Here is a 19462-nt window from a genome sequence, read left to right as displayed (position 1 = left end):
CTAGTACCTGGAAGTTGGCAACTCTAATTTCCTATTTGCCAGGGTGACCAAATCTAGGCCTCTTTTCAATGCTTCCCTTCCCCAGCCTGCAGACAAGCCACTACTCTGGAACCCAACTCAAAGCCTAAGGAAGTCACTATGGAGACTCATGTTGATTTTGCCTTGCCCCCGGGCTGCCTATAAACAAATATCCTAAATGCCATCAAAGTTTCACACACCAAGCTTAGGATAATTAAAGCAAAGATGAAATCCGAGCTGTTCTGGGAAGGACAGTCCAATCTGGATGATGGGGTGAAACCTGAGCTTAGCCTCTCTAAGGTTTTGCAATGGCTGTGGAGTCGGACTCAATCAACAATGATGCTGTCATAATTGGGTCACAGCCATGCCCGGTGCCTGTTTTAACTTAAGTCTTCCAGTACTAATAAGATCTGAATGATGAACAACACAAAAGGAAACATATTTAGATTGAGTGGCAAAGTCTTTGTAGTGCCGCACGCCCCATTGATTATTAGGAGAGAAAGCCAAAGTTAATTACCATCTTCTCAGTTCTAAGGATGCCCGGCTTCTGGATTGAGGGAAGGGTATGATCAGTGACACAAACTGAGATGTCAGCTGTAATATCCTGGATTCACCCAAAGTTGGAAAATGAAAATTGGCAAATGGGAACCAGGAGGCTACAGGCAACTCAGATATTTATCTGCTACTTTTCCTTCAAGAGCAAAGCAAGCCAGTTCTCTACTGCACCTGATCTATGACATTCTTTAACATTAATAATAATTATTATTATGTGTATGCGTGTTAACTGTCATCAAGTTGCAGCCAACTTATGGCAACCCCGTAGAGTTTTCAAGGCAAGAGATGGTTTGCAGTTGCCTTCCTCAATATAGCAACCCCAGTTTTATTGGTGGTCTCCCATTGAAGTGCCTATAAACTTCATTTATGGGAAAACATATATTCTTTCATATGTATAAACATTCATAGGTTCGTGAGGTGCTATGCTCAAGAATAGAGCATAGCATCAGGCAGACGTATTCTGCCCACACATGGAAACTTTGGGAACGTTGGCATCCATAACTATAAGAGGCCAACAGAACACATTGCCTGGTACAGACTTTCCCTAGTAGAGAAAAACAGTGTCTTACCTTCACTGTTAGGAATGTGAATCACAAGACCAAGTGCTTGCTTAGAGACAGCTTCTACCAATCTCTATATACTATGTTAATTAAAGTAAGGTAGACAACCAATGTCTAGTGAGTCAATGTAATTGGAACATCCCTAACCAGAAGTTATAATTGGGGTTGCAATCCTTTGTTCTGTGTGAAAGACTGTCCTGCGCATTTTGGCAGCTTTATCCGGTATGTATATTGGGCTCAATAAACAACTGCTTTGAACTATCAACCTCCCACTGTGTTATATTGATTCGAAATTAATATTATAACACAGGCATTTCACCATCCAAGTACTAACCATGGCTGACCCTACTTAGGTTCCAAGCTCTGCTGAGAGAGGGTTAGTCAGGCTGCTTTTTTGCGTTAATATAGCAAAATCTTTACAAGCAGAACTTAATTACCTACAGAAAAGCAGGGCTGGTAAGTGAAGGGAGGACTATGAATACAAAATTTTGGCAACTCTCATCTTCTTCAGGTCCCAGGGAAGTCTGTCAAGGTGCCACTGAGGGCAGTAGCAGCATCCCTAATCTAACTGAGCATCTTCTGTATGTATACCTTTGAAAGTTGGCAGGAAGGAAGCAAATTAAATCCTTTTCGGGAGGCCCATGACAGTCTTTTCTTTAGAACCATCTGCTCTCAAGCAAAACTTTTAGCATTTTTGTCCAATTCATCTTTTGCACATAGCCTGTGCATTTTGGTCTGTAATTGCTCACATCAAGCCACTACGGATGGTTGGTCTCCTAGGTCCTTGTTTGTTTTGATAGACCATATGTTACCTGATTTCTTTTTGCATGTCCAGTTACAATCCCTGTGATTCTTTTCATTTTTAAAAAAGCAAGAGTCGCTGTTAAGTTTCAACTCTACCCAGGCGTAATTTCAGACTTGAATTGATCTTGTTGATAGAATGAATCACCCTGACATATGAACTGTTTCTCCTATCATTTAAAGCCACCGCTTCTTGTCCTGTCCTTAATAGATCTGTCCTCAGTAGAGACACTGAACAATTCTTCTTTAGAAGTCCTTTGAGTACTAGCATACTGATAAGATACCCCCAGTCTTTCTTTTCTCTAAGTTAAACATACCAGGCTCCTTCCACTTTCCTTTATATTACTAGCCTTTATCTCTAGATGTTAGCTAATAACCTGGGACACACCACTGCTGACTAGACCCAGCATAAGAGGTTCCAAATAGCAGAAATACTGAGCTCTCCTTTTTCATTGGGGATTAACCAATGTATACTGTATTTTTCATTCTGGTATCAGAACCCAAGTGCCAAATGTCTCATACCGTACAGGCATTAAACAAACAACAACACTGCTGTGGTTTGAAAAGTGGGCCCAGCAGCCTATTTCAGTCATTATTTTAAAAGATTGTTTGAGAATAGCTGCCACAGGATAACACACACACACACAGAGAGAGAGAGAGAGAGACTAGTATAATTTTACATTGAGGAAGCTACTAAATCTGAGTAATGATAAACAGGTTTAGCGTAGAAGAAAAATAGCCAGGATACACACATGAAGCTTCCTTATACTGGGTCAGAATCTTGGGACTAACGTGGTTAGTACTGTCTTGCTGGCAAGGGCTCTCCAGGGCCTTAGGTAGTAGTAGTCTTTCACATCATGTACTACTTGATCATGTTAACTGGTGTGCCTGACAACTGGCCTGGAGAAAAATATTTTGTCCCTTTAACAGAAGTTTAATGTGTAGAAATAGCAGTTGAAGTAGGATTCCCAATTGCTTCTGTTGCCCTGCTGACTCTTAGATGGTGGGCGGACGGACGCAGGCTGGAGGAAGTGAGGGGGAGCAATCGGTGTCATCTAAGCAATGATGTCACTTCCGATTTATGTGGAAGTTCCAGCATTGCAATGGGAGGATGCTCCAGCACCGAGGCCTAGCTAGTGTTTATTGCCTTAGAAGAGCAGTACCACAAGACTCCTCCATTGACCTGTCTTCTGTAATTATACCCCACAAGTCCACAACTCGATTCACTTACTGGTCATGAATTGCTTTGCTGACATGGGTAGAAGTACAATCAAAATGCCTGAGGAGGTAAAAACTATGATGGGGTTGTCATAGGGTTGCCAGATCCCTTTGCCACTGGCGGGAGGTTTTGGGGGTGGAGCCTGAGGAGGGTGGGGTTTGTGGAGGGACTTCAATGCTATAGCGTCCAATTGCCAAAGCTGCCATTTTCTCCAGGTGAACTGATCTCTATTGGCTGGAGATTAGTTGTAATAGCGGGAGATCTCTAGCTAGTACCTGGAGGTTGGCAACCCTATCTAGTCCCCTGATCATTTTGGTTGCTCTTTTCTGCACTTTCTCAAGCAAGATCCTTTTTCAGGTGCGGTGATCAGAACTGCACACGGTATTCCAAGCGCGGTCTCATTCAAAGTATGTGATATTTTGCACAGCGCCTAAATACCGTGTTGCTTCTACATGGCTCGACACTATAAAGTCATTTCCTAAGAAGTACTTAACTTTAATAAACCCCCATTTAAGTGACTAGTCGGATTTTTAAACTATTATTATTTTCATAGCTGCGCTCTCAAAGTCTAGGAATTATCGGGAGGGCGTCAGCTATTCACAGCAACCAAGCATGCCTGTCGCGCAGTCGCACCAGAGCCTTCCAGTCGCCTAGCAACCTGTAGGTCCACATTGTTGCGGTCACATGACAAGTCCAGCAAGCGGGGCGGCATGATGACGTCATAAGTACGGGACGTTTTGTTGTTGATGGAAGTAGACCAGCTAATTTCCGGTGGGCTCCATAACAGACCCGAGTAGCAGCGTGAATCAGAGCGAGGGGATCCTTTTTTTAATCTGCCGTCGCAGAGCGGGGAATGGCGTTGTGGCCGCCGCGCTCTCATCATTTATGCCCGAGTCGAGAGGAAAAGCTGCGGCCGCCTGACTCGCAGGTACTGTCGCTTTCGGTGTGGCAGCGCCGTTTCTTTCCCAGGAGACGCATTGACCCAATGTCCCTCAAGCACCGTCTCTTTTCTGTTAGTGGGGCTCGATAAAAGGGAAGGGAGGGAAGGGGCCGTCGGCCCTGTCTTCGTCCCCCAGGAGGAACGGAGTCCCCCCCCCCCTTTACCGGCTTCTGGACAATCCCACAATAAAGGGATTCCTTCCGCAGGGCACAGATTTGTCTCTGACTCAGTGGGCTGACCTGACTGTTTCTCTTTCCTTTCATTTTAGCCCTTTCCTCGGTTCATTTGCTCTGTTTCACTCTGCCTTTTCGTCTAACGCGGGCAGGCAAAACCCATCCGAAACACAACGAATCTGCCACGTGCCTCAAACTAGGGGGCGGTTTAGTGCGGTGGTTCCCAATGGGCAATGCCACCCCCTGGGGGGCAGTGGGATTACCTAAGGGGGCAGTAAGAGGCAAGAGTGCAGCAGGGAGTGCTAGAGGTGGGCCGCTTCAACTGTGTTGTTCCCTTTACAGTAGATCAAGCTATGGCACCATGCTGGCAAATTTGGTGGAAATGATCGGAATTTTTCCCCAGACTTTTTAGAGCTGGTACCACTGGATCAAGTTCATCAGTTTTGTTGAATACATTTCAACTAAAAAGTTTTAATTTGATTTTGGATAGATTGCTACTGTTTTGAAATTTTATTGATATTATCTTCTTTAGTGAGTCATGCAAACCCCTATTTTGAATAATGCTTTTTATAGGGTAGGGTCGCAAGCTTCACAACCAGGTGGGGATTTGAACCCAGGTCTCTCTGGTCCTAGTCTAACCACTACACCACATGCTTCTCAGGTCTACAAGGATCAGAGGAGCATGTCTATTACATTAAGTGTTTTGGAACACAGGCAGGACAATGCTGCTGCAGTTGTCTTGTTTGGGGGCTTCCTAGAGGCACCTGGTTGGCCACTGTGTGAACAGACTGCTGGACTTGATGGACCTTGGTCTGTTCCAGCATGGCCTTTCTTATGTTCCTATGTTTTGGTATGTTTGGCATTAAAAAAATGTTTACCATCACCATTATTGGCCTGCTAAAAGTTTTTTTGTTCCTGTCAATGAAAAAAAACTTCTCCAAACCACAATTCATCTGGGGGGGGTGTGTGAATATTGAATAGAAAATTCTCTCCCTGAGCATATTGAACGGGCATGGAATAAGAAATCAAAAGTAATTATTGAATGTAGAGCATCCCACAGCATGTATGTGTGAATCTTTCTGTTGTACATAAAATACTGAAATATAAGTAAACTTAATCCTGCAGATTTACACGGAAGGACGTCCTTTTATTTAATGGGCTCTACTTCCATGTTACTGTGCATAGTAGGATTTCAATAATTCAGAGTAGGGTTATGTATGTTTATGCAGAAAGAAGCCCTGTCGGGTTCAGTGGGACGTACAGCCAGGTAAGTGCGCATAGCATCGCATCCTTAATCACTTATGGAACTCTGAATTATTTAGCATTGTTTAATTACCCTTTAACATATTTTAACACTTGTTTGTACTCACTAACTGTGTATGCTTATCACTAAAATAGGGACTCCGATTCTGTTACATGCTAAATGATTATGGAGTTGCTAGGTGATATTTATTCCATATTGGTTAATGTGAGTTACAAAAATGTGATCTTACATATGATGTGGCTGTTTTCTGTCTCTGGTGCTATATTCATAGAATAAATACTTTTGTAGGGAAAGTGACAGTATATTTCAGAAGAGTAGTGCTGATTTGTAGCAGTCAGAAAGTAACATCTTTCCTTGTAGACACAAAATGTTTTTGCACTCCAGTTTTTGAAAAGGCAATAATACAAAATTTTCCTTCCAAAATGACAGTGATTTGGAGACAATTGGCTTTGCTATCTGAGCTAGGTGTTGGATTGGATAATTTTTACCCTCTTGATACTGCTATATCAGATTTTGAATTAACCTTTTCCAATAATGAGAATAGGCTTGCCCTGTGGAAACCAGTTTACCCAGTCAAAGTTACCTTACCAAAACATCTTGAAAGGGTCAGTGCCACCTCTGAACACCCCTGTTATTTTTACTTCAAAAGGTTGATCCCACAAAACATGATCAAAACATAAAATTATTAAAACAAATTATTAAAATTAAAACAATAAAATGCTAAACAAAGCCCAGCAATGTGCATGTGGGATAGCTGTAAGCCACTGTGACACACTATTGCAGTGGTGACCAATTGTCAGGCTGTTTGTGTGAGTGTCTATCTAGTTAGAAAATGAGTATGAGAGGCATTCTAATCAAAACACGTATACAAGTTTTCCGTTGTGATTTCATAACCACAGATCACTCATCCTATGTAACTGCTTAGTATACAATGTCATATGCAAGAGTGTCTTTAAAGCAGCTAATCTGTTTGTTACATAAACCCAGTTTGTTTTATTCTGAAATAATAGTTTTTTCATGCAGATATATAATGATGGGATTGAAACGGCCTGCCAGCAGCAAAAGGAATTTGTGAAGAGTTCTGTGGAATGCAAATGGAATTTAGCAGAAGCCCAGCAGAAACTTGGCAGTCTAGCCCTCCACAACTCAGAATCCCTAGAACAAGAGCATGCCAAAGCACGGGCAGCAGCTGCGGAGCTGAGGTATAGTGAAGAAGAGTGGCGCCGGAAAGAAGAGGCATTAAGGCAACGGGAAAGGCAGGATCTGTGGAATGTAGATTTCATTAGCAAGGAAGTATTTAATAAGGTATGGACTAATCCAATTTCTAAACAACAGAAACACAGGCACAAATCAGGCATAGATGCTGCAGAGCATTTTTAAAGTGGGCATATAGCACCTATTACTGTTGAATTACTGTGCATTCTCAACCTGTATTTCTGACAGCAAGGGTGTGGTGGTGGTGGGTTGGGGTTAGCAGTGCAATCCTAAAGGGTGTCCCGAAAGGGGGTTGGAGGCAGTGTGACCCCTGTGGCAGCATAAGTGCCACTTGTGCTGTCCAATTGGGCACTTACGCCGCTGCAGGGCCACTTATGCTGGTGTTGGGGAGCCACGCAGCACGGGCACTGGTGCAGCTGTCACAGCAGCGTTTCTCCAATGCAACGGCTTGTGCGGGCGCCAGAGAGGGAGTTCCTGGGGGCATAGAGGGCTTTAGTCAGCTCCCTGTGTCCTTTCGCCCCGGGAATGCCCCTTTTTGCTGGCGTGAACTTGCTCCTGCAAAAGTGGTGGTGCAGCCCCATGAAACTGAATGGAGCAGTTTTACGGGGGCTTTAAATTATATTTCAGTAAATTACATTTTTGGCTCGTGGCACAGGGCCAGCAAGCCACTTAGGAGGCAGTACGACTGTGCCGTCCCTGGGCCTGCCGCAACTACCCCCCTTAGGATTGTGCTACCTATTACCAGAGTTGTTATATATGGTAAATATTTTATTCTTTTCAGTTACACTAATCCAAATCTTAAAAGCAAGAGGTGAGCTTTTGTTCCAAGTGATGGCTTGGATCTACTAGAACCATTTCCACTTTCTGAGCTCCCTTTTCTCACTGTAGCCCAGAGCTGCCTGAATTGCTGCTTCATACTACAGCAGGAGGAAGAGGCAAGAAAGTTGTGCTCTACAGGTGGAAATCCTTCTATCTGTGGAATCAATGCAGTGGATTTTTAGTAGAATTAAACTAGTTAATGGATTGGAATGCTAGGTCCTTAATATATAATTACATGTGTTTGAATGTATAAGTTTAGTGCAGATTAAGGACCTGATATAGTTAGCAAAGGGAATATGCTGTTTTTTCCTGTCCCCTGGCCTCAACAGCAACTCCAAGAAAGGTTATTTGGGAAATTGCTCTTTAGCTTCTCAAGTCTGGTTAGTTTTTTGTTCTCTGCATAGTTTCCATTGATAGATGGCTCTTGAATGATGATAGCTTTCCCACATAAGATCCTTTTACTGAAATATTGTGATACATTGGGTGTTTAATCATTGTTGAAATTCTGTTTATCAGAGTTTCATTAATCAAAAGGAAAGGAAAGAGATGGAAGAAGATGCATCTGAATCTTTCATGCAGAAACATGAGCAGAAGATTAGGCATTTTGGTAAGTACAGGTTTCTTTAACCTTTTTAGTACTGTATGTAGAGACATTATATCAGCTCTTTAAAATCCTGTTTAGAAAGTGTAGTATTTGGCAGAAAGATCCTATTTAGACTTTCATGCTTTATTTTATAGCTTGATGGTGATCTTGAGTGATTTAACTGAAGGTTATGGTAATCAAGTGTTGGTTAAACACATACTATTTGTGTGAGAGAGAGTGGGGAAGAGGGAGGGAGAGAGAGAAGATTTCCCCTTATTGTAACTGTTGGGTAGCCAACTTTAGACTCAACTTGTATCAAAGCTTTTCTGCAAAATAAATTATTTTGCTCACCTCTTATTGTTTCTCTAGGCATGTTAAGCAGATGGTTCGACAGTCAGCAATTTCTCTCTGAACATCCCTATCTTGTCTGTGAAGAAACTGCTAAATATCTTCTTTTATGGTGTTTCCATCTAGAAGCTGAAAAGGTATTACTTAAATGGTCTCCTGCGTTGATATAGAGGAAGCTTGTTCTTCCACATCTCCCTGTCTATTCTGAGCCGAGGCTGTCCCACATTTATGATCTGTTTCCGGACATCTCGACTTCTTAATGCACTGGGAGGAAAAGCATACAACACCCAGAGGGTGCTCTGAAGTTACCAGCAGCCTATCATCATGCAATAATTGTGGTCAGTTTGTATATTGTATATTGAACTCCTCCATCATGAAATTGATGGAGGATAACATTAAAACCAGATTTTGAAGGAGCTACTCTGGTTCTTGCTAAAATATGGACCTGGCAGTTTACTTGTACTGTGTCATCATCTACCCTGTTTAGCTAGTCTTTGTAAGGGAAATGCTGTTAGACTGTAAACTGTGACCAAGTGCAAGCTGCCATTTAAGAAATGGTACATTCATTTTTAAAAGTTCTGGGCCGACGGTTAGTTTACCTGGCATCATCCTGCAGGCTTTGCAGCGTCCTTACTGAGCAGCAAATTGAAGATCTACCAGGATTGCTGCAGCTCTTTCTCTTTTGCTATTGCTTTGACTGTACTTTGTGGTCATATCTATTTTCAGAAAGGAGCTCTGATGGAGCAAGTAGCCCACCAAGCAGTTGTGATGCAGTTTATTATTGAAATGGCCAAAAGTTGTAATGTGGATCCACGAGGCTGTTTTCGTCTGTTTTTCCAAAAAGCTAAAGTGAGTTGTGTTTTCTCTTTAATTGCAGGGGGGGGGGGTTTGAGTAGTTTTGAAGAATTTGTGTCTATGACCTAGCAGACGGTTTTCTGATCAGAGCTCATAAATGTGCCTTAGTTTTCAAACTTTCCTTTGATGCAATAAATTTTGGAACGTAAAGCAGCACTGGTGTCTCTGGTGGTGGTAATGCAGGCACAGCAGATTCTGAATAAGCCAGTGTTGTGTAGCGAAACCAAATGCCCTGACAGCACTGGCTCTTTGGCTCCTTTCCTGTCTTAGATTCTGGACCACCCTTTGAATTTCCACCTACTCTCCATGTTGTTATGTTGTGGAGTAACTTTGATTTTGCTGTATGAAATTGTTGGGCAGGAGATACCACATAATCATTAACCCACTGACATATATATGTACCCTGTTTATCATGCATGCATATCACTCTCCTTAGTCATACACACTATCATATATCTCTCACTGTGTATTTGCACATATATCTGCAAACATTTAATTGGAACTTATACACATTGTTTATGTCACCATGATGCAGCAGGTGCCATATGCCCCTTAGCTAGAGAGCTGTACAGGGGAATGCAGATATGAGGGAGGGGCACATATGTATAAGTCGATGCTGGGGAGATGCAGGTTGCATCCAAGCTTCTTGGCAGAAGTGGTTCTTTCCTGCTTTCTGATTCCCTCAGTATGTTCCTGTATGTCTGCATAAAGCTGCTGTTGAGATTTGGAGAATCTCACATGAAGGGCTGCTGCAAGAAACAGGAATCAAATTAAATGACAGTTTTTCTCTTATAAGAGGAGTAAGCTCCACAAGCAAAAACTTGTGCCAAACGGAGTGACATAAGCTCATTTGTTCTTACTTGCTACAGCACCTGTCCCCTTAACATGCTTGGGATTTCCCCCATCTCTCAGTGGTGGCTTTTTGGGAGGGCGCAGGGGGTTTGGGGACTAAGGGAAACAGAGAAAGATCTGTTTCTACAGACTCCATTATTTACAAGATTTTTATTTTATTTTATTAGATTTATATCCCGCCCTTTCCTGACTATACTCAGCCTCAGGGTGGCTAACAACCAAAATAATACAATCAGTTAAAATACATACTATATAATATAAACTATAATTTAAAGCCTTATTAATTTTTAAATTCCAATTGGTGCCCTTGACATTAAATATAATGACAGGGATAACCAGTCCGGGGGGCGGGGGGCAGGAGAGAAAGGGCAGGGAAGGCAGAACAAAAAAAATACCAAAAATAACTGAGGAAATGGAAGTAAGGGTAGGTGTAGGGAGGCCAGCTAAGATGTAACCATCGCTGCCTCAATCATAGGCCTGGTGGAACATCTCAATCTATCTCAGCCTTGCAGAATCGAGCCAGGGCCCACAGAGCCCAGGTCTCACTGATAGAGAGTTCCACCAGGCCGGGGCCAGAGCTGACCACCTGTAGGTGATTACTAGCTGAGCGTAATGATCTTTGAGGCATGTGTCAAGAGAAGTGGTCCCACAGGTAGGTTGGTCTCAGACCATTTAGGGCTTTAAAGGTTAATACCAAAACCTTGAAGCTGATCTGGTACTCAACTTGGAGCCAGTGCAACTGGCAGAGCACTGGTTGTGTGCACTCTCCATGGGGTCCTATTAAGGACACTCACCTCCTCATTCTGGACCAGCTGAAGTTTCCAGAGCAGCCTCAAGGGTAGAGGGAGTTACAGTAGTCCAACCTGGGGGTGACTGTTGCATGGATCACTGTGGCTAGATTGGGACGAGACAGGTAGGGCCAACAGCTGCCTAGCCTGGTGAAGGTGGAAAAATGCCACTCTGGCTACATTTATGATCTGAGCCTCCATTAAAAGGGATCCAACACATGATGTTGAGGCAGCATTATGACCTCCCTACTGTTCCTCTAAATGGCTTAATAAGGAGGTTGGCAAGCTTCACAAAGTTCAAAGATTTCAGTCACCATCTCAGCTTTTTAAAAATAAGCTAATAATGTAAGATTAGAACACCTATGTCCATTTTAGAGTCAGTATGGTGTAGTGAATGTCAGACTAGGATCTGGGAGACCCAGGTTTGAATCCCCACTTCACCATGGAAGCTTGCTGGGTGACTCTGGGCCAGTCGCAGACTTTGTTTAACCTACCTCACGGGATTGTTGTGCAGATAAAATGGAGAAGAGAACAATGGAAGCCACTTTGAGTCTCCAGTAGGCAGAAAGGTGGGGTATAATTCAAATAAATACCAGAGTTTTGATGGTGGTTCTAGATTTAGAATTACATTTTTAAAGCGTTTTACATTCCATTGCTCTAAATAGACTCGTGAACTGCACACGGCCTGAGTACAGCAAAGCAAAGTGATGTCTAAAAATATCCATAGGTCATTGGTCATGTGTTGTGGATAGCTGTGGAAAAAAATGTGCTTCCCTTTAAGAACATAAGAAAAGCCCTGCTGGATCAGACCAAGGCCCATCAAGTCCAGCAGTCTGTTCACACAGTGGCCAACCAGGTGCCTCTAGAAAGCCCCCAAACAAGATGACTGCAGCAGCACCATCCTGCCTGAGTTCCACAGCATCTAAGATAATAGGCATGCTCCTCTGATCCTGGAGAGAATAGGTGTGCATCATAACTAGTATCCATTTTAACTAGTAGCCATGAATACCCCTTTCCTCCATGAACATGTCCACTCCCCTCTTAAAGCCTTCCAAGTTGGCAGCCATCACCACATTTTGGAGCAGGGAGTTCCACAATTTAACTTATGTGTTGTGTGAAAAAATACTTCCTTTTATCAGTTTTGAATCTCTCACCCTCCAGCTTCAGCAGATGACTCCGTGTTCTAGTATTATGGGAGAGGGAGAAAAACTTCTCCCTGTCCACTCTCCAAACCATGCATAATTTTATAGACCTCTATCATGTCTTCCCTCAGCCGCCTTCTTTCCAAGCTAAACAGCCCTAAGCGTTTTAACCACTCCTCATAGGGCAGTTGCTCTAGTCTCCTAATCATTTTGGTTGCTCTCTTCTGTACCTTCTCTGTAATATCCTTTTTTAGGTGTGGTGACCAGAACTGTACACAGTATTCCAAGTGTGGTCTCACCATAGATTTGTACTGGGCAGTATGATATCAGCAGTTTTATTCTCAATTCCTCTAATTAAAAGGCCAGCATGGAATTTGCCTTTTTTACAGCAGCCGCACACTGGGTTGACATCTTCATTGAGCTATCCACCACCCCAAGATCCCTTTCTTGGTGTCTGTCACTGCCAGCACAGATCGCATCAGTGTACATGTGAAGTTGGGATTTTTTGCCCCAATATGCATCACTTTACACTTGCTCACATTGAATCTCATTTGCCATTTTAATGCCCATTCTTCCAGTTTGTAGAGATCCTTTTGGAGCTCTTCACAGTCAGATTTTGTTTTAAACCACCCTAAATAATTTGGTGTCATCTGCAAACTTGGCTACTTCACTGTTCAATCCCAAATCCAGGTAATTGATGAACAGGTTGAAAAGCACTGGTCCCAACACAGATCCCTGAGGGACCCCACTGCTCGCATCCCTCCATTGCGAGAACTGACCATTGATTCCTACTCTCTGTTTCCTATTTTTCAGCCAGATCTCAATCCATAAGAGGACTTGTCCTCTTATCCCATGACTATGAAGTTTGCTTAGCAGTCTTTGGTGGGGGGCTTTGTCAAAAGCCTTTTGGAAATCCAAATACACAGTGTCTCATTCCTGTCCACATGTTGTTGACACTTTCAAAAAACTATAACAGGTTAGTGAGACAGGACCTACCTTTACAGAAGCCATGTTGAGTTTTGCTCAGCAGGCCTTGCCCTTCTATATGCTTGACAATTCTATCTTTAATAATGCTTTCCATCAATTTACCTGGAACAGACGTTAAGCTAACTGGCCTGTAATTTCCTGGGTCTTCCCTGGAACTTATTTTATAAATGGGTGTTACACTGGCCATTCTCCAGTCCTCTGGTACAGAGGCTGATTGAAGGGACATGTTACATATCTTTGTTAGGAGTTCAGCAATTTCCCATTTGAGTTCTTGAAGAACTCTAGGATGAATACCGTCTGGTCCCTGTGACTTGTTAGTTTGCAGTTTGTCTAGACGTTCTAGGATTTCCTGCATTGTTACCACTATTTGCCCCAGTTCCTTACCCGGTAGCCATGGTGGTGACCTCTTGGACTTATTACTACCTTTCCTGACCTGCGGTATACAAGCTAGCTGAGCCTCTAGTAATGTGGACTTGAGTAACACCCAAGCCTTTTCCAAAGATTTAACCCTCCTAATGTTCCTTTCAACTTCCTCTTTACCAGGTTTCTCATTTTAGAGAAGTTCCTTCTTTTAAAGTCAAGGGTAATTGTGTGAGATTTCCCAGTCACTTTCCCACTTACATATAAATTAAATTTGATGCCATTGTGGTCACTATTGCCAACTGGCTCAACTACATCCACATCCCGCACTAAGTCATTGGCAGCACAACAGAATATTAAATCCAGGATCGCCTCCCCTCTGGTTGGGTCTATGACCAACTGTTCGAGGGCAGTCATTTAGGATGTCTAAAAAATTTATCTCCTTGGCTTGACTGGAGCATACATTTATCCAGTCAATATGAGGGTAGTTAAAGTCTCCCATTATTACTACTTCATTACCTTTACATGCTTCCCTAATTTCATTCTCCATCTCAAGATCACCCTGAGCCGTTTGGTCAGGGGGCCGATAGAACATCCCCAGTACTGAATCACCTTTGGGGCCCGGAATAGTCACCCATAAGGATACTGTGGACAAGTCTGCCCTTTTTATGATTTCTAGCTTATTAGACACTATGCCTTCCTTGATATACATAGCAACACCCCCTCCAATACACCCTTCCCTGTCATTTCTATACAGTTTGTAACCAGGGATGACCGTATCCCACTGGTTCTCTCCCCTCCACCAGGTTTCTGTAATGCTCACTATATCTATGTTTTCTCTTAAAACCATTCACTCTAACTCCCCCATTTTTGCTTGGAGGCTTCTAGCATTAGCATAGAAACACCTCCACACTGACTCTCTCTTTCGACTTGCCTGGCATGTGCCTTTGGGCTATCCCACTTTTTTTTTACCATCTCCTTTCATGTCTGTGCCATTCCCATGTGGGAAATCTGAAGCAATTTTCCCTTTGTCTGTGTGCATTGAGTCTGCCCGAACCGGATGCTTCTCAGCTCCTGTTGGCTTTCCCCCCAGGTTCAGTTTAAAAGCTGCTCTGCCACCTTTTTTATATTACGCGCCAGCAGTCTGGTTCCATCCTGGTTCAAATGGAGCCCATCTCTTTTGTATAGGCCCGGCTTGTCCCAAAATGTTGCCCAGTTCCTTACAAATCTAAAGCCCTCCTCCCTGCACCACTGTCTCAACCACTCATTGAGACTCACCAACTGTGCCTGCCGAGCTGGTCCTGCACATGGAACAGGTAGCATTTCTGAGAAAGCTACCTTGGAGGTCCTGGCTTTTAGTCTCCTGCCTGGCAACCTAAATTTGGATTCCAAACCTCCAGACTACACTTCCCCACATCGTTGGTGCCAGCATGCACCATGACCACTGGCTCTTCCCCAGCACTATCTACCAGACTACCTATATGATGGGTAATGTCCGCAACCTTCCCACCAGGCAGGCAAGTCACCATGCGGTCCGTACACCTGCCAGAAACCCAGCTATCTACATTCCTAAGGATTGAATCCCCCACTACAAGAAGCCCCCCTCCCCTCTGAGGCATATCCTTGGTACGAGAGGATATCTGTTCATCCACCAAGAGGTCCCTTCTAAGGTACCACATCCCCTCACCTCAGTGAGGGCTCCATCATCCGTGACTGGCAGGTTGCGGTCCCCTTGGGAATGGGATGTGACTATTTCATCCCTGGAGTCCTTACTCACTTCTCTCTCTGCCTGCCTCAGCTCATCCAGTTGAGTTACCTTGGCCTCAAGGAAGTGAACTCGCTTCCTGAGAGTACATGCAGAGATGGTGTAGAATTCAGCTTTCTTATAATCTCTTCTCTTTTCTTTAAAAAGGAAGGTAATTTCCAGTTCTGCTTGCAACCATACTTAATAGTGTGTGGGCAATGTTTACTGAAATCTCAGAAGTCAGCAGGGTGGTAGAATAAGATTTCCATAGGTTACTGGTAGGGTTGTGCTATTTTGTATAGCTATTTGCTGATCAACTAGAACAACGTAGTGGGGAAGGGGACAAATCCTACAAAATAAGGAAAAGTCACCTGAATTTGCTCAATTGTCATATTTATACAAGTCATTGCATTCAGCTTTTGGGCACAGAGTGTGGATTACCTGGGCAAAAAAAAAAATTATTTTACTTTTTTACAGAGTATTTGTAGCCATGAGCATGAAACTGCAAGTGACTCATTACTTTTTTTTTGACAGATGGGGGAAGAAGGCTATTTGGAGGCTTTTAAAAATGAACTTGAAGCATTCAAATCAAGAGTGAGAGTTTGTTCACAGTCCCAAAATTTCCAAGCAATGTCTGTTCAGAATCCTTCAGTTCATACCAGCCTGAATTCTATAGGAGGGTTTGCATCTTTTCCACAGGTAGGTCTTGTTATAAATGTAGTTTTCTGCCATTCTTAACACATAGTAGTATCTGCTCGGAAAGAACTTGTTTCTTTTCTCCTTTTTCTTCCCTCTTTCTCAGCATTGTGCCAGCTTAGTAAGGAAGTGTTTCTGTGGATACCAGGTTATGGCAGGACCTAGTGCTTGTGTGTTAAAGGTCCTTAACACCATGAAGAAGAGAGTGAATGTGTATCATGATTGCTTCCTTTCTCCCCAGCTCCAAGTAAAGCCAGGCATATCTCCAGTATCCCAGTGGTACTGCACCAAACCATCATAAAAACTGTAGCTAAAATTAGAAACAAAATGTAATTAACATGAAATCCATGAAGAAGACTTAAGTCAACTCCCTCAAGAGGAATGGCATTTAAATATTTTGTTAGTATTCTGAAGCAAAAAGCCTCTTCCAGTAGGAGATTTGGGTGAAAATATTGGGTCTTCAGTAAATCCATTTGTATGTCAAATTTATGGTTGCTTCGGGCTTTCCAGATGCTGTAGCTTTGCCCAGATAGAACTCCACAGCCAACACCAAACCACCAAGAAACTGCTGTTTACCAGCTCTCCATGTTTTTTGACCCAACTAGCATGGTTATATTATCCCTTCTGCTGTGTGGTGAATGGTGGTGTCAACATGACGGGGGAATGAGACCTATTAGGATCAAACTTTCAAGAAGTTAAGAGACTGTGCAAAGTTTGTACCCTTCTAAGACTTCTTTGGACTTAGAAGAGTTAGGATTGCACTGTGAGGCACAACCTAACCATAGTATCTATGTCTTGAAGTATTTGAAATGCTACCTTGATCAAGAAGAGAGTCCTTCATACTCAAATGTTTATACATGCTAACCTAGATTATAAAGCAATAGAGAAGGAGCCCCATGTTAGACATACCTCTGGGAGACCGAATCAAGATTATTGCAAAAGGTATAAAAGTAACTTTGCCATGCATTATGGGGTAAGGCAAAAATGACCCTTAATTTTCAGATAATCTGACCTAGGAATTTTTGTTAGTGGGATATAAACCATGTGAAGCAAGATCTGCAAGTCATTTGCTGAGCTGTGTAACACTTGTTCATGCAAACATGAGATTTGGAGTCACAGGGAACACATCTTTCTTGACTGCAGCAGGTTGTGGCGTTTCCTGCTGAAGAATCACCAGTAAATACTGGTAGCAAATACTGTTGTTCATCTGTATGTGCATAACCATACATTTCTGCTATTGGTTTTCCTATTTCTGATATTCCAGTCCATGGGGTTCATCCTGCTAAGCTATAATTTTCTAGTCACCATTTGCACTGATGTCTCCTAGGTAGTGGCTGCCAGTTCTATTTCTAGGAGTATTTCAGTAACATTGATGCCTGATGAAAATGTTGAATGACTCCAACGCTGAGTCTTGAGGAACTCCTCTGGATACCAGTCTTAAACATGCAAAAATACTTTTTGCCCATGAGTCTTGTTTCTTTGTGCATCATGTCTATTTTTGGTGTTCCATTGATATATGCCCTGCTTAATTCTGTTTTTTTTCACCAAGATTAATTTTATTAAACATGTACTGCTTTTCAAAAGGGATTTTTTTCAATGTGATGTACAATGCAATATTTGAAGGGCCACCTGCTTCTGTTCATTCCTACCTGTCAGTTAAGAGTTCTATCACAGGTACTATTTTGTGTCAATTTATTAGGACTTTTACCTAACCTTTCTACCTCTGCTCCTCCCTTTTACATTGAGATTTATACTTGAAAGATTCATGGTGATAATTCATATCAAGCCCTTCCCCCACACCCAAAGCTTTCCCATAAGATTTCCCAGTACAATTTTGCCTTCACATATACCTCTGAAGAAGTGGGCTGTGACTCATGGAAGCTCATTGAAATAAATGTAGTTCATCTTTAAGGCCCCACCGGACTTTGTTTTATTCTATGTTGTGTGCCATCAGTAACAGAAGTGAGGTGGGCTGTTATAAGAAGCAGAGCCTTTTCAGTCATGGCACTCCAGGTGTGGAATGCCCTCTCTGCAGTTACTCACCTGGTGCTGGATCTGATGTGTTTCTGGCACCAGACATGTATTTGTTTGCTTGAACATTTATTACATGTTGTGCTGTGTATTTATTATTGTTTCATTTTGTCATACTTTGTGGCTTTACTATTTTTATGTTAATTATTTAAATTTGCATTGTTGTCCCATTTGCCCTGACATTTTTCCTGCTGTGCTGTTTTATGCCTTGATGGATCTTAATTTTGGTCTTAATTGCTTTTAATTTGCTTTTAAAATACCATGAAAATTGTTAATAACCAACATTAATGTAAATTTATAAAACTCATAAATATTTTAAATATACAGAACCACAGCAGAGCCTTTGAAAAGAGATGACTTAGAAAATACATGAATAAGAAAACAAAGTTTAGCTTCCCAGTGTTAACAAACAGAAAAAGTTTCACCAGAGTGGTTTAGTGGTTAGTGTACAGGTTAGTGGTTAGAATCTGGGAGTCCCAGGTTCAAATCTCCGCTCTGCCTGGAAGCTTGCTAGGTTACCTTGGGCCTGTGGCATGCACTCAGCCTCACCTATCTTGCAGGGTGGTTATTAGGATAAAATGGAGGAGAGGGGAATGATTTGATTACTTTGGGACCCCATTGAGGAGAAAGGTGGGGTTTAAATGAAGTAAATAAAAAATCAGTATGATACCAGCAGACAGGAAACCAGGCAAACAATCCCTGAAAGGGTCCCAAAACTGCTTTGGTGGCCTCCGGAAAGTTGCTGCCAGCAGAGCTCTCCACAATGGCTAGTTGTATTTCATTCGTGAAAAATTACTCTAATGCATGTTTCTAGAATACCAATAGAATAGCTGGCAATTACTTTTAGGGGATGGTATTAAAGCCACAGATGGCAAAGAGGGAGGCAGGAAGCTTGCTCCAACACTATCTTGACATGAGTTCCAAATGAGACATTTGCCCAGAAGTGATTTCCTGGTCTTTATGCTTTTTGTTACAGAATGCAGAGTCGCTTCAAGGCTGCAGTGGGAACTCAGTGGTACACAGGGATGAGGAAGAACCCAAAATGATGGATACCTTATAGTACTCCTAATACTGAGCCCAGCTGTTCTTATTGCAAAGAGAAGAACATGCTGACTTTATTGAGACTTACTTTTAAGGGTGCTGCACTTTAGTTTGGGTGTCTGTTTTTGGGAGAGAGGGTAATCCAGAAACACACTTGTCCTTCGTTTGGAAAATATGCTGCTAGGGTTTTTATTGTTTTAGGAGAGGGATTATTGTCTGTTACTGAATATGAAACTGGAGGTTTCTTCTGTTACTACTAATCTCTGCCTTTTTAAATTTTAGGAATCAAAGTATGGGGAAAAATCAGCACAGTTGCAATGTTTAAGTAGTTGATTCTAGGGGGAATCTGCTTTAATCTTATTAGACATGCCCGTGTCTCAATCTGGATATGGAAAGCATTGTTATACAGTCTACTGCTTGCATTGTAAGCGCTGAAATCTGATTTTTATCATGAATAGCAATAAATCAGTG

At 42.4% G+C, this 19462-nt stretch overlaps 1 protein-coding gene across 1 annotated transcript; it reads left to right on the top strand.

The window, feature by feature from the left end:
• Positions 1 to 4006: 4006 nt before the first annotated feature.
• CDC37L1 (cell division cycle 37 like 1, HSP90 cochaperone) lies at positions 4007 to 19184 on the top strand. Its single transcript, XM_056848558.1, has 7 exons — positions 4007 to 4081; positions 6554 to 6835; positions 8081 to 8171; positions 8517 to 8632; positions 9222 to 9344; positions 15758 to 15922; positions 18927 to 19184. Exons 1-7 carry the CDS (start codon positions 4007 to 4009, stop codon positions 19008 to 19010), a joined length of 936 nt encoding a protein of 311 aa, XP_056704536.1. The 3' UTR covers positions 19011 to 19184.
• The last annotated feature ends 278 nt before the right edge of the window (positions 19185 to 19462 follow it).

The sequence above is a fragment of the Euleptes europaea genome, chromosome 4 (assembly GCF_029931775.1).
Source record: "Euleptes europaea isolate rEulEur1 chromosome 4, rEulEur1.hap1, whole genome shotgun sequence".
NCBI lineage: Eukaryota > Metazoa > Chordata > Lepidosauria > Squamata > Sphaerodactylidae > Euleptes > Euleptes europaea.
This window is presented reverse-complemented; position numbering and strand designations above follow the sequence as displayed.

Coding starts and splice junctions, on each gene's coding strand:
- CDC37L1 (XM_056848558.1), top strand. CDS start 4,007: ATGGCGTTGTGGCCGCCGCGCTCTCATCATTTATGCCCGAGTCGAGAG. Junction 8,172..8,516: donor GCAGAAGATTAGGCATTTTG/GTAAGTACAGGT, acceptor TTGTTTCTCTAG/GCATGTTAAGCAGATGGTTC. Junction 9,345..15,757: donor TGTTTTTCCAAAAAGCTAAA/GTGAGTTGTGTT, acceptor TTTTTTTGACAG/ATGGGGGAAGAAGGCTATTT.